We start from the raw sequence: 17295 nt of genomic DNA, 5'->3' as shown, positions 1-17295 counted from the left end.
AATGACGTATCTTCAGTCTTGGCATATCTGACCAATACAGATCAAATAGAATCCCCCTATACAGTAAACAAGGATAAATGCAGAGATATAAAATTTGTCCAAAAATAGTAGCAAAGCTATGACTTAACTGTGGGTGTAAAAATAAAAATACAGTACTGAAAATGTTACCTTACAAAAATAAGGCCCAGAAAAGCCAAATAAATGGTTTTCTAAGCCGTTATCTTCGACCACTCAAATGAGGAAGATCAGGTGAATGTTTGCCTTTGATAATGAATAGGAGCCATGTTTTAATATCAGCTTAACTACTTTTAATGGTCAGAAAGGTCACGACAAGAAGTCTCACCCTTTCAAATTCAGGCTGATGAAAGGATATCTTATTTCTGCTGTGGAATGTGGTAAAGAGTGTTTCTGCATGTTGTTTTTATGCACACCCACACATACACAAAATTTCAAGTAGTTTTTTTTTCCAGAGTCTGGACTAAAAACTCTCTGTTTTCCAACCCTTCATCCATATAGTCACTAAAAAAAGGTTAGAACCCTAACATTTATTTAAAATCTTGATGGTTTAATGCCTTCCAACTCAACCTAGAGACACCAGAGTGCCATTAACTACATTTAAACACACAATGAATGTGAAAACAGTAGAAAGTCAATGGCTTGAAACTGTCCACTTTACTCTGGTAGTTTGCAGAAACCTCTGTATAGTCCATGAAGCTGCTGATAGCTACCTTGTTTTCCCACCCCAGGAAACAGGTTTGGGAAAAATTCTGTTCCACTTGATGACACTGGTGCCAACAAAAACCAAATTCTTTGTGTTTTCACTAGCACCAAGGAAGGTCTCAAGGTGGTGGCAGAAGGAAGTAGTTAGGGTTTGTGATAGCCATGTCTTCACATAAGCAGAGATGAAAGAAATCGTTGGAGAAAAATCAAGAGTGAAAGAGCAATGAGGCTTGTTGAAATGTGAAAGTGTTTGACAATTTGAGGTTTCCTTTTTGTCATTCCCCCTCCCATCCTCTCTCCTTTGATAGACGCGCTGGGAGAAGACGGCACAGAGAAAACATCAACTGAGGTTAAGGAGTGTTTGAGATCCTCAGCATGAGCTCCTTCCACGTCAATCTGATTGTGGAGTTCTGCTGTACTCTCATCTCTCTGTACATGGGCACCAATGGTCTCTCCAGTGTTAAAATGCAGAGCCGGTTATCGCGTTTAGTTGCTTCATTAGTCCCTCCAGGCTTGCCATTTGTTCACTCAAATCATCCTGCTCATAAACCTGGGGGAAAAAAAAAAAAATCATCCTTAGAAATAACACATGATCTAAACTATATGGTATACTTCACTAATGAGACTACATAGACACCCCTCTATTTACATAAATTTGAATTGCGTAAATTCGAATTTATGTAAAAAATTCCCAGCATATACATTATTTATGGATAGTGCATACGCAAAACATATGAAATACGTTAAGCGCAAATCTGCGTAGCCAGACAAGACAGGAAGCTGCCTTTTCCCAGTTCCTGCATGTTTTGAGCCGTGAACATGTCTCCTCTCATTAGTGTAGTGCTTTTTTTGCATTTTTTTTTTATTTTACTCATTTCATTATTCACAATGCCTGGTGATAAACGTGCACTTGAAGGAAAACGAGAACTGTCTCGCAAGCGTACAGCAATTGATTTGGAGATGAAATTGAAAAGGAAGTATGAAAGTGGACAAAGATCATTGCCTATAGTACGGGAACCAGGTATAGCTGTATCGACTATAAATACGATAGTGAAGGATGGTGCACGTATAAAGGAGCACGTAATGCTGTTGAATGGTGAGGGAGGAAGGGGAATCCGAGACTTAATTTTTGACTTACGTAAGGGGTTGAACGGTCAAACATTACACACATCTTGCACTTTACACAGATTAATTCGAAACAACGCCAACACTTCTGTTACAGGTTGTCTATTCACACATTGCTAGAAAATGTTTGTGCTAATTCTCAAGTGTATTGAATTCACCTTCCATATTTTTAGGCATGTTTACTTTGGAAAAGGTAGCTTAAAAGTAGTGATTTCCTTTAAGATATATATACCATTGTCACTATACTGTTTACCTGCTTCTTGTTTCTACTGCAAAGGTAGTGCTGGTTTAGGTTGAATTTTAAAACAAAAACGGAAAATCCAAGAATAACTGAGCCTTCAGAATATCTTTGAATTACACTGGAAACAACACTAACAATTTGTCATCTTGAAGCAGCACAGGAAACGGGTTCTTATTTGCAAAGGATAATGTTCGAAAAACACAACACAATTCTATAAAAGACTGCACAATGAAGGCAATCTGTGGGATGCTTTTTATCTGAAGGTATCCTACTGACTTCATGTCTGATTAGAAAAAGCCAGATCAATAACAAAGTCTCAAATCGTTTTACTTATCTTTCTCAAAACTCACACTGCTTTCATTTCTTCTTTGAATGCAAAATGATTTAATGTTTGTGATCAGAGTTGATCCATGTTAAATCTACTTATTTAAAGAGTTGGTGGAACAGATCCAACGGAACTAACACAGTTTTTATCTGTTTTTGGTCATTTATGATCTAACCACTGAAACAGGCCAGAGCGGAAATGATCATTTTTTACCCCATTGACAAGAATGGGCAACTATAAATCAAGTCACTAACTTAGAATATACTGTGCACTTGTTTTTAATTAAATGCAAGATCACAATCTTGTTTTAGCCAATTTTCCACACATCTGCTCCTGCGTAAGATATAAATCCACAAAATGAATTTCCTGACTAATTGTTATCTTTGTCTAAAATAGCTTTACAATGGTGGCATGCAGACCAAATGTGCACAGTCTGGTAAGCGAGCAAGAAAAGTCAGGAATATTAATAACGTAAAACAGTAGGTGTTCCTGTTATATTGAAACACAAGATTTGGAAATCCTGTGGCATGAAATGAAAAAACACAGAATGACAGTTAAAATTGTGGTCTTCGTGTGCTGTGTGTTCTGCTCATTTTGTTCCAACTGAACTTTTAATTACTCAGCCTTGACTGGAGTTCTGATGGCATCTTTCTGATAACTGAAGTTATTTAAAGCAAATGGATGGGAACTTTATGTTAAACAAATTGATTTTAATTTAAATAAACCAAAGCTGAAAAGAAATATATAAAATGTATCTGTCATTGTTAACTGTCATTTTAACATTAATAACTAGGAATAACTTTTCAAGTTTGCTAAGAACATAACTGCAGGTTTTACACTGTTTTCAAAGATGAAAACGTCTCTTTCCATGAGATGCCATTCATGAAAATACTGCAGAAACATACTGTAACTTACACTGGCTGGGTCTTCTGGTTGTTGGTGCCCTTCTTCAGCTACCTCAGGAGCTGTTGGCACTGAAACTGGGAGCAAGGGTGACCTTGCTTTCCCAGCCTGCCCCAGGGATGCTGTCTTAACCTGAGCCTTTGGAAGACTTGCACCTGAAAAGCCAACACAGTTTAAAAGTTTTACATTTGTCTTCCTTGAATATAGATATTTCTGAATGCACGGAGCACATGCAACTTCACATCCACACCCCTGAGGCACGTTACTAAAGAATTAGGAGTTTAAAAAGCAAACCCTTATTATTTGTATTACTTTTCTTAGGAGGTGAAGTCATAATAAGTTTCCCTGAACAATTTGTATTTTTGATAATCTTCTGCCACTATACTAACTCAGTGTCCCATTAGTTTACATTTACATAGCAGATGTTTTACTCCAAAGAGCCTTGCAATGAACTCTATGTAGTGTTACCAGCCCACACACCTTATTCACCAAGGTGAATTACACTGCTAGATACACTACTTACACTTGGTCACTCATCCATACATCAGTGGAACACACTCTCTCTGTCCTGCACAGCATATCTTTGGACTATGGGAGGAAACCAGAGCACCTGGAGGAAACCCACACAGACACGGGGAGAACATGCAAACTGCACACAGACTGAGTGGGTATGTCCTCTCACACCACTCAGGCACTGTACGACAGCAGTGCTACTCGCTGTGCCACTGTGTGTTTAGTTAGTAGTGTGTTATTTGTGATCTGAGGACTGAGCACCCATCCATAATGCTGAATGGTTTTCATTTCTTATGAGAAAAATAATGTATTCATGGACCCAAAAAGCTGGGCTTAAAAATCAATAAAACATGAAAATAAAAAAAAAATGTGAGCAACAAAATGGTCATATTTGTGACAACTGAAATAAAAAGCATGTGGGTGTCCTCCATAATTTTTTTCCAACATAACTGGTTTGAATCTCTTTTCTATAGGGAACAGCTAGAGCAACCAAATTGGTATTGAAGAAACAAACTGTGTTTTGACAATATCATGCTTATACCTAAATCCTTATCTGTTGTTAAAAGCATTTTTATATACTGTGATTTTTTTCACTTAGGAGAAAATTGTCTGCCAGATGAATAAACGGAAAAGTAAGGAAGGCTGATTTCAAGATGGTAGTTAATGGCTCCAACATATCTCTATATGATTAAAAATGACCCATAAAACAGGCAAACATACTAATCCTATTATTTCATTGATAACGACAGTTGACCATCATATGAAAAGCATGTCACTCTCAATGAAATAACAGGATTATATTTATATCAGTGAAAATAACTACCTATAGCTAATACTGTTTTATTCCCTAAAAACAGCAATAACCAAACATTCCTTTAGCTTTGAAGTATCGATAAGAAATATTGAAACTGTTAACTACTGCTGAATTACAACATCCCACCAAAACCATCACTCTCAGACTTGCCAGGAACAAATATGAGTAAAAATTAGTGGGACAGAGAGAAAAAAAAAATTGTGAAAGCATTGTTTGATAACTGCATATTTAAGTGCTCTAGATTTTGACTTTTGGAGTTTTGTAATAGCACTAAAGTTATACTTAGGCGAAAGCTTCATGTTTCAAAATTCTCCCTGAACTCATCTGAGCTCTTTTAATTCTGACTGAAACATATCACATTTTTTAATCAATACTGTGACGTTTAAACATGAAAAAATGCAAGTAATGTTAAATATTGCAGATTATTATAGCTAAAGAAACCTATTTTCCTCAGAAGGGCTCCGACCACACCGATCCCTAAAGCTCTGTAACTACATACATAATAGGAAGATATAGATTACCATGTGTTCCAAAAGTCAGCAAATTTTACATTCAGACTTAAAGGTGCAACAAGAGAAAGAAACAATAAAACGTGTAAAGCATATCAAGTAAGCCATTTTTTAAGGACCAACTATGAATAATGCTAATACGTGCTTTTCTTTTTCTTTGTCTTAGAGGTTCAAAACCCCGGTCCATATAATGGTGCACTATAGAGAGTAATAAATTGACTGCAGTCTTCTTTAGACGTTTGGATATGACCTGAAATGAGTGGAAAAGCATGTCTGGGGGCTGAGATATAGGCTTGAACTGTAATGGAAACAGCCCATGGTTTATTGACTACGTTATTGACAGAACTGAGGAGATAAGCCTTCTTGATAGCTCTTAGGTAAAGATTGTCAAGGCTCTACGAATGTGCTGCAGCTGGACAGAAGAAAGTGGGGGATGGCGCTATAACTAGTGGACTCTCTAGTTCCTGGGATTTATCACCCTCACATCTTAATTAGATACCTGGGTTATACATCATCTGCATAATTTAATGCTCTAAATTGTAGCACCTGCTCAGTGCCCAATCACAGCAGGAAGAGCAAAAAGCTAAACTCCCTGATAAGCTTGACCCCCTCCCAGGGTTAGTTTTAATAAAGCTTGATAGGTCTAAAGAGACAGTATGTAAATATAATAGGAAAACATAAAATAACTGTAAATCAACAAAACAGTGGCTATGGAGAAATGCCAAGGCCTTGGACAAGATGTCATGCAAATGCACAAATTGCAAAAATGTTCTCTGATAACATTCTTTTGTTCCTTCGTTTCGCAGTAATATTAATTTGTCAATAGCACACCATTATTCGAATTTAAAATACTGCCCGCTATCTATCATACCTGAGTGATTTCATGATTAGGAAAGAAGTCATATACTGAGTAGATATACTTAAAATAATTATTTAATGGCAAAAATTGTACCGTTGTATTTTTCCCTTTAATTTTTTTTTTTTTTTTTGTCATAATGGATCTAAGACAAATCTGAACATGACTTCTAAAATATGCACCTATGAATTCTTGAATATTAAGTCCCTCTAGCAAGGGGTATAACGTTATTTAATGTAATAATTACTTTTTATATTGTGTTAAGGATTCGTCTTGTACTACTTTTAAGTAGTCCTATTTATCTTGGCATGAAAATTAGAGAAAAAGTGCCATTTCCTAATCTCTGGGTAGAGAAGAACGGTGTGACTTCCAAACTAGGATCATCTTGCATGGCTCAGGGTCCCTGCTTAATAACAAGCAACTCTCTGTGAACTGCGGTGCTATAGACATAAACTGTGATTAAAGTCCCACTGTAATCCAAAGGTCATTAATCCAGAGCTGTTAATAACTGGCTGCACAGAACTGGCAGACTGTGTGCCACATGGCATCATAGTCCCTCAACAGTTCAATCAGTGGTCTTGTCATTAGGAGAGCCAGCTGTGAGGGAATAAAGCAACTGTAGTGGCATATCCATGGTGAGACTCCAAGATGAACGCAGGGGAATAAGAGGTGTTACAGGTGTAATTCTGGAAAGACTGATTATTCCCAAAGCATATTTAAGAGGCAGCTCCAGTTTTTCTGTCTTATCTTTTCATTGTACATAGTCCTTTTCAAAAATATTTTCTGAGAAAAATTTGTGAAAATAGTAATGTAAAAATATTTAGTATTAAAATATCGTATTATTTTGTACAATAAAATAGTATTATTTTTGTCAATAGTAAAATATGGTATTATTTTATACATTTTGTATTCATTTGCATTTATTCATTTGTATTTATTTGGGCTGTCATTGTTAACTCGTACAGGTGATTTTAATGGATTAACACATACATTTCTAGAAACACAACTATATTTCCATATTTTGATGCAAAAACCCTTCTTATGAGGCTTCCTTTCAAAGCCTTATAGCTCTTTTGATAAACAGTACTTTATCCACGTAGGTCGCACTAGTGCTTCATATACAGTGTAAAGTCAGCAAAAACTTAGTTAGTCAGTGGATAATTAAAGGAACTCCTCTTTAGCGTAAATAACATATGTCACATTCAATGGGCAGGAGGAGGGACAAATGAACTCTATAGGTTTCTTGTCGCTAAGAACTTGTTGCTACAGATATATGACTAATCTCATCCCGTCACACTGGACACCAGGGGTAACATCCTGGCAGTCAAATACAACATGGTTTTTGTGCTGATAAAAAGCTGACCTAGTTTTTATTATTTCTTTTTTTAAAGTAATCAATGTTTTTTTTTTTTTTTTTTTTTTTCCTTTTTTAGCAATCAATAGCAATGTCTATTTTCTGCTGGATTACCACTGAAAGATTTTCAGCAATCTGTGGAAAGGTTCGGGAGCATTATAAATTAGGTGTAAACTCTAACTCAAATTCAGTCCTAAAATATATACATGTAACAAACTGGAAACAAATGTATATAGTAGAGAAAAGTGTTACATATTAAAACGTACTTACACTTAACCTCAAAGGTACATGTTGAAAATATTTCTAAACTGCAATTGCTTATCTAGAATAAATCTGTGGTTTACACTGAAGTTTAGTGAATTCATTCCATAACTCTTCATGCAGTTCACAGTGCAGTGCAAGCTGTCTGGAAACTGATTGTTCATTCAGGGAGTCAAGGAAAACGAGGCAAAAGATTGGACCTTTATCGCCTTTATAAATGGTAACACCAAGATATATTCAGGTAGAACACCTTTCGTGGCACCATAAGAGTGTGAGATCTCATTTCGTTGCAATTACAGCCTCGCGTCCTTTAGCACCACCTAATTTGCAATGAATATATAAAACGAATTGTGGTGCCTGACCAGCATCCATCATCATTCATAAAGCCAGCTACAAGCTCAGGCAGAACAAATTTAAAATGGTCTGCAGCCAGAGCCGATGTTTTGCTGCTCTAAAGATTTAACAAAAAGCCAATTAAATCCTGACCAGAGGGGAACACATTTGCAGTTGCATCTGTCAGGAAACATCTATATCATCCGTAGCATCCAGTGCAAATTTCTCCCTTTCTCTGAGAGTGAAGAGAAACCAGTCTTCATAAGTTAGTTAAAGAGACACAACAACTGTGTTATAAATGGCATGCAGGTGGTGTACAATATGCTCCCTGAAAGCAAGGAACATACTTGAATTTAATTGTGTATGAGGAGTCTAGTGTATGAAAATAATTTACAATTCTGTTTGTGATGAAGCATATGACCATCTGTCCAGTTTTCTCGTTTTGATTCCTTTATGCCAGTAACAAGAACAACAACAAAAACTATAATATTATTACTATTACCATGAGTAGACAAAGAAATCACAAAAATTGCGGTTTGTCTTTTTTTTTAAAAAAAACTATACACGACAACTTTTCATTATTAGATATTGTCGATTTTAATGGATACCAAGAGATGAACGTTTTATTAAGAATATTGCAGGTTCAAATAAGAGCTGTGGTATTTCTATTTAGAATTTACTATATTTTATAAATTAGTGCTTTTTTGTGCACACACACACACACACACACACACACACACACACAGATTATATGTATATATATTTAATATAGAGCATACTATGTTAGCCTTAAAAGTTACTAAGGTTGGCTGTATATAAAACTAATCAGGGATGGCCAGCAGTTAAAACTTACCTGACTGCGGCACTAATGGGTTGTACACTTTGGGCTCAATGGTGCCCATGGGAGGCGGCAGGAGGGGGTTTGTGAAACTACGCAAAGGGTGTGTTGGTCGGACACAGGCGGTGGGGATGGTCCGACTGGGTGCCTCTTCGGTGTGCGCATGCTCTGGTTGGGAGGTGGGGATAAGGGTCTGCTGCTGCCCATGCGTGGTCGAACCATCAGTGGTGACTGTTGATGAAGAGATGGACCTGGCTTTTTCATTCATACCAAAGACCCCCACATTTTATACCGAGTTAAATGAAAAGGCCTTAAGACCTGATACTAACAACAACTGCATCAAAATGGAACGACACTTTGTGAATTATTAAAAATGAAAGTGGGCAGGATGGTGGCACGGAGGGTGGCGCCGGTGCCTCGCAGCGCCTTAGCTGCCCATTTGGGCGTGGGTTTGAATCCGGCATAGTCTGTGCGTAGTTTGAATGTTCTCCCTGCGTTTGCGTGGATTTTCTCCCACAACACAAGATGTTTTTCACGTGAAGCAGTGACTCCAATTTGCCAGTAGCGTGGGTATTTAAGTGTGTGTAAGTGTGTATGACTGCCCTGTGACTGGTTTGCCATCACATCCTGGGTGTACCCTGTGCTTGTAGGAAAAACTCTGAACCACCATGCCCCTGCATTAGGGTAAGCGGTTATTTGTAATGAATGAATGAATGAATGAATGAAAAAATTGTAAAGCATAGAAAATATCTATTTAAATATTTTGTAAAGTATATTTTAGTCCAGTGCCTGCAGTGAGAAATAAAGAACTATCATTTATTTATTATGATTTTTACAGAGTAACACTACAGTACAACAGTGCTTACAGTGTTACAGGATAAGAACGTATGGTAAGAAGTACAGGATGAAATACTTTGCTGCAGCTCCATGGCATTAATGCAGGACTAAAAACATAATTATAATTATTTCAATATTTTTGTCATGCATTTGATGTTTTCTGACATCATTTGCATCCTTGCTGGTATTTTCATTTTACAGGGTGTGCAAACAGATGGATATGTGAGTGTGCCTGTGTGAGGCTTAGAGGTATTTTGTACCTTCAGATATATCACCTGTCATTTGGTACATTTATATATGGCGTAAAATTGCCTTTTTTGAGCTACAGAAATATTCTAGTCAGTGATATCTGGGGTTCTTTGAAAAATTTTTAATTGCATGACTGTTCTGATTATATCAGAATTAGTTGTAAATATGGAGTGTTCTTATGTAACTTGACTTTTTTTCTTTACTTCTACGAGTCAAATTAACACCAGAGGTCATTTCATATTAACTCCTGCATCCATTAGAGCATACTACATAATTTAGCAAATCATTTGACGAATGCCTGCGCTTAAATGCAAAGCAGCTATTTTAGATAGAGATTTTTTTTTAAATGTTCATCAGAAGACAGCCTACTGTGCCAGTATTCGTTTACAGTACAGCACAAAGAATTCAATGGGACCAGATTTTAGCTGCGAGATGTTTTCGCACAAATTTACTTCGATTGTGCTCTTTAGGAGAAAGCAAAAAAGAGAAATGTTATAAGATTGTATCTGAAGTAAAAGGCTTGTTGGTACTGCCATAGGGTACTGTCAGGACCATTTACTGAGAACAAGACAAAATTATTTAATTCATGACCTTATACAACAGTGCCTCTGGTTGTGCTTTTTATTCTATATGCATTTTAAAACAAACTGGAATTTCTCTGACAAGGGCAAAATGTTGACTGTGCCACCTTGTATATTTTCCACTGCAGTCAGAATTACTAAGAAGGGTTAGTAAAACGCAGTATTATTCAATTACTGTTCATTTTCTTAATTATTACACCTTTTCTGTATTAATACATTTTGTGCGACTAAACCTAGTGATTAGAAAGACTTTGATTAAGATGAAATGGTAATATCATCACAGAAAAACAGCAAAATCCTGTTCATGCTCCCTTATTGTCAATGAACTTACCTGCTGCATAGCCACGGTCCACTGTTAGGGTAGGGAAGGGCATGGGCCGCAGTGTGAACTGAGGATGGGGGTACCCGCAAGTGGGTGAAGGCAGGATTCCTGGGTACTGAGTACTCTCCAGAGTCGGCACTGGAATGGCGCTCACCACAGCTGCAGAAAAACAGGAGACAGAAACGCCATGGTAGTGCTAAGAGTGTACTGACGTGTCCAAAAAAAGAAATTTTTGTTACAGAAATCTAAAATGATCAAAAACAATGTATTTTTTTTGTGTGTCCCAAGTAAACGAAAAGTGGACAAAAGTCGAATCGCATTATTATTACTATATTCTTTATATTATTTGCTTTTATTTTTTAAGTCTTTTTTCAAAAAGTCTTTTTTTTACTTCAATGATTCATGGTAAGTACCTTTATTAGAAGGACTACTGCAGGAAGTAGGATTCAAACCTAAATCCTTAGAGTCCAAGATGGCAGCCCTAAATGCTATGCTTCGTATTATTATTATTATTATTATTATTATTATTATTATTTACTGTTATAAAGCCAATACACATTTTAAATGCAAAACAGACATTATTCTGGCAATTCTTTATTGTAAAATGGTATAAAAATCTCAAAATGAAGGTTAAAACAGAAATAAATGAAAATACATGTTTTTCACTAGAGACCTACAATAAAAAATGATTGATTATAAATCTCCGTTAATGGGCGACATGCGTACATTCATTTCCCTTTATTAGAAGTGTGCTATGCACACATAACCAGAAATCAGTGTAATGCATTCTAAAACTTACATTTAGACTTATTCAGCTTCTCATTTGTTCCCTTGTCAGATTAGCCTTCAGTCATTTCTCATTTGATGTTATGATTTTAACTTTCAAGCGAGAGAAAATCCCATTCTAGGCAACACGCATCCTATTATGCAGGAAGCCGGCAGAGTAGCTTTGAGATGCTTTTGAGCAAAGATACATCATGTAATAGCATGAGAAAGCTTTCGGTCCTCGGCCCTGTGATGGAGACCCCGTATTTGCGAACCGTACACTTTGTAGTGACACTTCCTCTGTCCTCAGCTTTAAGATGTAAGGGCACTTTTATGTGTGGACTCCAGCATGAAGCAAGACACGAAGGCCGAAGCAGAGGGTGGTGATTAACTCGCATGAAAGCTCGACAGAGACACAGGCTTGTGAAACAAGTGAAAAAGGATGGAATTGGAAACATTATCCCCAGACATGACCTGTAGATGTCGGCAGAGGAAATTCAAAAGACGAGAAACCCTGACTGTGTTTGTTCCAAGTCTACAGGGGACACTTCCACATCGCTGTGTTAAACAAGACAAGCCAGCGAAAATGCAGCAGGAACTAATACAAGCAATAAAGGATATGATTGTTTGAAGCTTCAGCACTGTTCTGAGATTATTGATTAAAATCTCACACCTGGAGCTTCTCACCTTCAAAAGTCAAAAACAACACTTTTTTTTTCGGAACTGCATGCGCTTGCTTTCCTTCTCTTTTTATTGATTTTGCTCTGTAACAACAGGCTCTGCTTTCCTCAGTAGGATTTTGGCGAATTTTGTAGCACACTGTTGGACAGGACCAGGCAGTCCCAGTCCTTGCAGCCCACAGTTTATACTGCCTTTCATTCTAGCCGCTTTCTTCATTACTCTGTCTTAATTAAGATGTTGTTTTAATGCACCGCACGATTCAAATCACGTTAAACCAAACATGAGCTGAGAACTTGCAATTTTTAAGGAATTAGATTTAATCTAAGCGTAACTTCAGTTCAATGGTGCTCAGCTTGAATGAAAACTAGTACAGGATACCCTAATGATAAGCTAGATGATCTGGTCAAAGGATGTAGGCTTAAGAATATTTGCTAAAGGTACAACAACACGATCCCCTCGGCACATACATGTTTTTACTACTGTGCTCATTGCTGCTTCATTTAAATATTGAGATGAATGTTTTAAAAGTGAATGCATTAAAAATTAAATAGGAATTTGCCAGTAAATACAGTGTCATGTGGCTATCACCAATAATTTATGTGATCTCCTGACAGGACACATCAATCTGAGATGAAATGAAGCCTTGACAGGCTGAAATGGGGATTGTGATTGCGTGAGACTGACAGCGTCTTGCGTTTGATCGGCAGGGTGTCACTTACGGGTGTTGCTTGGCTGCGAATCCATCGGGATCATCAGCTTGGTGCGTGTTGCTCTCCTCGTGGCCAGGGAACGCTCCAGGGTGGACATGCTACTCGTTGCCTCGTCTGCGTCGGCACCTGTTCGGTGTTTTGGAAAGTTTTCATTATCAGTCTTCAGTAAACCTGGGGAGAGGTTACTGTGACACATATTGTATTAAGCATATTTAAAAGGATGCCTTTTTGAACAAGCATTAAGGTGTTACCAGCAGGACTTCATTCCTTTATTATATCCATATGATAGTGGTAAATGGTTACACATACAGAGAAAGGTTTCAAACATGACATACTATATTTCTGGTGCAAGTCTCACCAGTTAGTGCCAAGAGTAAGATCGAAAGCAAAGACAGCTTAATTAAATTTAATGTAAATTTTGATTAACTGCATTTCAGCTGTAACGCAAATCATTCTGAAACAAGGCTAACAAGATACAAGTTTGTTTTCTGTTATATATTTTTAAGAACATAGTAAATTAACTTTTCAAATTAACTGACAAACCTAACTACATTTAATTGAAAATGAAAGTTACAATTGTTATACGTTTAACCCACAATATATAGAATTTATTTTCGACACATTGAAACTTGTAATATTGCATTCGGCTTTAATTTACAATCTAATAAAGAAATATTTAACAAGAAAATGGAAGACGGCAAATATTAAGGTCAATAAACAATAATGTTGGTAATGTTTTGTGATTTGTTTGTCACAGTATCTACAGGAATAGTCCAAGCTATCTGCTTCCTCAGCTTCACTAGGCAAGATTCCACATATCACATCAAGTTTACGCGAAACACCTCTATTTAAGCTGTCCATAATATGTTATATGACTGTCAGTTACTATTGGAACTTGACACAGCAGTGGAATGTACACATTCTACAGAGAACTGGATGTGAGTGTTGAGATGCACCTGAATGGCTGCTCTTGCTGCCCATCTGGCTTTCTGACTGGCTGTGGCTGATGGGTGTGATTTCCTGACACCCCTGCATGGGCGAATCCGTGGCCGAGGGAGCGGAACCCGAAGGTTTATCGATGTTCTTCAGCTCCATTTCCTCATGGTGGATCCACAGGTCTGGAGGGCGAAGGTCCTTCTGACTGCCCTTCCTCTTCCCTGCGCTGTGGGTAGCTCTTTTCCTGTACAAGCGTTACAAGGTGAGTAAAGAACTCAAGAGAGGTAGACAGGTTTCATTAGAACACATTAACGGACTATTTTGAATAGATATCAACTGAGAAATTTTACGTTGGATACATTTACACATTTATTTATAAAACAACTTTTCTTCTGTGGATTGTAACCTTGTTCTTTTACTGCCTGCTTTAGCTTTGCTTGGTCAAATATGGATTTGTTCATTTAGCTGGCACTTTTCTCAAAAGTAACTTACAGTGTTAAAGTACTCGCAATTACTTACCCATTTACCGCAACAACAATGTAAAGAGCTTGCTCAAGGATACTACAGCCATAGGTGGGATTCAGCAACCTTGGGATGCAAAGGTTGCAGCTCTAACCACTAAACTATCACTTGCCCCAGTGCATTCGAAGTGGTAGCACTCAAAAGAACAATGGTAAACTTTAGATGCAGAAAATGAGAACGTGACCTCTTGAAAATTGTGTGAAAAATCTGGGTGCTTTATTCCTGAAAAACTGTTCTTAATGACACCTTTGTCAAGAAAGCATACATATCTTTATATATATAAAAAAAAGAAAAACATAGAACTGTGAATCTCCCTAAAGTAAAAAGCAAATAATAAATTCCAATTAATCTAAATGATGCTTTTTGCAATTGTTCACTTTTTCATTATCGGACTCACAAAACTAAGAGGCATGTTTGCCATAACAACATAGTCACTTATTTGCTTTAAATAAATTATGAGTCAGACTCTGGTGCCCTACTCCTGTCAGAATAAATTGTTTTATTTACAATCTATGACAAACACAGAAACTGCGCGCAGTGTGTTCGCGTTGGCTAAAGCAGACACTGGTGTAAATAGAAAAATCAGCAAATTATCTGGTGTATTTTCATATCATCTTGTCCATCTGATCGCATTCCACAAGCAAAAAAAGTGAAATCTAATAATAAAGTAAGTATAGGTTTATATACCATTGGAAATGATTTACAATAGTTTAGCAACGAATTTCCTGTCAAGTTTAACTTAAAGGTAATGCGGACTGCAACCTGTCAAACAACCAAGCTAAAAGCGTAATTAGCAGATCAGAAAATTCCTAACCCGTCTCTTAGACAAAGGTTTTGACATGGTGTCCACAAGATGACCTGTGTGGGATTTAATGTGTTAAAACTGTCTAAACGTTCTGAAAATATGTCTGACTTACTTCCGCTGCTGAGCTGAAGAGCGTCTGGTGCAGATGAGGGCCACGATGATGACCACAACCACTGTGACAGCCCCCACTGACACCATAATTATCACCAGCAGGTTACCGTTCTTCTGCGGGGTCACACTGCCATGGGGTGGGCGGATCTGACCAATGGGGGGATCTAGAAAAAATAAAAGCGAAAAAGCAGAAAAACGCTCAAGATCCTCCAATCAATAGGCTATTAAACAATGAACGGTTACTCAAACAATAGTTTTGACACTCCAGGGAGAAGTCTCACAACACACTTCTGCTTTGTTAAACATTCATCAATTTTTTGAGGATTTTAAGCTCATTTGGTTTTTAGACACTTTATTGGTAGCCTGGTTTTTTGAAACTCCAGTTTCAAATTTACTGAGTTCACAAATCTATCTATCTATCTATCTATCTATCTATCTATTTTACAAGTTGTTTTCTCAGCTGATTTTTACTTTTACTCTATTGTATAACATGTTATGACTACTAATCTAGTCCAAAGACATGCTGCTCAAGTTCGCCCATAGTGTGTGAGTGATGGAGAGAGTGTGTTCCACTGATGTATGGATGAGTGACCCAGTGTAAGTAGTGTATCTAGCAGTGTAAGTCTAGTAAGTAGTCTAAGAATAAGGTGTGTAGGCTGATAACACTACATAGAGTTCACTGGAAGTTGCTTTGGAGAAAAGTGTCTGCTAAATAAATACATGTAAATACAATATTGGATCTGTCCATGTACTTTTGCGTGGGTATTCTTCTTGACCTCTCAACCCACCTCTTCTTTCTTAGTTTCTGGCATGTCCCTCTATTTTGAAAATCCTCTCTTTTTAGTTTGCAGCTTTTCTCTTTTTATTTTTTCTTGCTTTTTCGTTTTCAGGCTCATTATAGATAAGGTCATAATTATAATTCCTCAGTGATATGAGGAGAATAACAGCAGATGAGGCAAAGAGAAAAAATAAATGCTTTGCCTAATGGTTGACTTCTCATTCTGTTACTGGTTTTTCTTTGCTTCGATTTTTTTTTTTTTTAAATTTACACATCCAAGGTCAAGGTAATGGTGATGGAGAGATTCATTAATGCAAGCTTGACAGATAAAAATGACGGATATTCTAGTGCACTGCCAGCACTTTCCTGTCATATAAATCCCATTACTAACACTGTACAACCAACAGCTCTCGATATACCCCTTCACCAAACTGCGAGTGTACTCTAACAGCTAGACTGCTACCTACATCTCTACAAATGAACATACAAAGCATACAAATGCAATTATATTATTAACTGTAAATACTTTTGCATTTCTGTGGAACAATGTTATTTTTATATTAATTACATATAGGAACCTTACATTTTTACAGCAAAGACAAAAATGTAGGAATGCGTACCTAAAAGTGTCCATCATAACAACAAACAACTATTACATTATTACAATTTTTAATAATATCTAGTGGTTATATAACATGTTTTTCCTAGTTTGGGTGTGTTGCAGCATAATTCTACACTGTAGCACTGCAGCATGTAGCATGTATGGTTCCTTCAAGTACTTCCCTTTTTTGGAGGGCAATTAAACCAAGAAATCCAGCTGGCACATGTTGATTATTCAACCCATTTACCAGGGCAATCTGGAATCCCTGGTATCTACAGGCTCAAGTAGGTTTTAATCATGAGTAACGAGTGGCTTCCTTTTATTTTTTAAAATTTTTTCTCCTATCTTGGTGTTGCCAAACCTCATGTGTCTGCAACAGTTTAATGGAAAATTACCTGTTATAAAAAAAATTACCTGCCATAAACATCCCTATTGTTTCTACGTTTACTTTTACATTTATTCGCCTAGCAGACGTTTTTCTCCAAAGCCACTTCCAATGAACACCATGTAGAGGTATCAACCTGCATCTTACTCAGCCAAGGTGACTTACACTGCTATAGACACTACTTACGATGAGTCACTCATCCATACACGAGTGAAACACA

General features: G+C 37.1%; 1 protein-coding gene across 1 annotated transcript in view; it reads right to left on the bottom strand.

Annotated features, from left to right (window-relative positions):
• Nucleotides 1–654: 654 nt before the first annotated feature.
• The window catches only part of LOC108932651 (netrin receptor DCC), a 152819-nt gene continuing 136178 nt past the window's right edge, over nucleotides 655–17295 (bottom strand). Inside the window, exons 23-29 of the mRNA XM_018749194.2 lie at nucleotides 15313–15475; nucleotides 13894–14117; nucleotides 12947–13063; nucleotides 10791–10940; nucleotides 8808–9023; nucleotides 3327–3469; nucleotides 655–1270 (exon numbers count right to left, since the gene is read on the bottom strand). Coding sequence (XP_018604710.2) covers nucleotides 1181–1270; nucleotides 3327–3469; nucleotides 8808–9023; nucleotides 10791–10940; nucleotides 12947–13063; nucleotides 13894–14117; nucleotides 15313–15475 — 1103 coding nt within the window. The 3' untranslated portion in view covers nucleotides 655–1180. The remainder of the gene's footprint in view (nucleotides 1271–3326; nucleotides 3470–8807; nucleotides 9024–10790; nucleotides 10941–12946; nucleotides 13064–13893; nucleotides 14118–15312; nucleotides 15476–17295) is intronic.

The sequence above is a fragment of the Scleropages formosus genome, chromosome 6, assembly GCF_900964775.1.
Source record: "Scleropages formosus chromosome 6, fSclFor1.1, whole genome shotgun sequence".
NCBI lineage: Eukaryota > Metazoa > Chordata > Actinopteri > Osteoglossiformes > Osteoglossidae > Scleropages > Scleropages formosus.
This window is presented reverse-complemented; position numbering and strand designations above follow the sequence as displayed.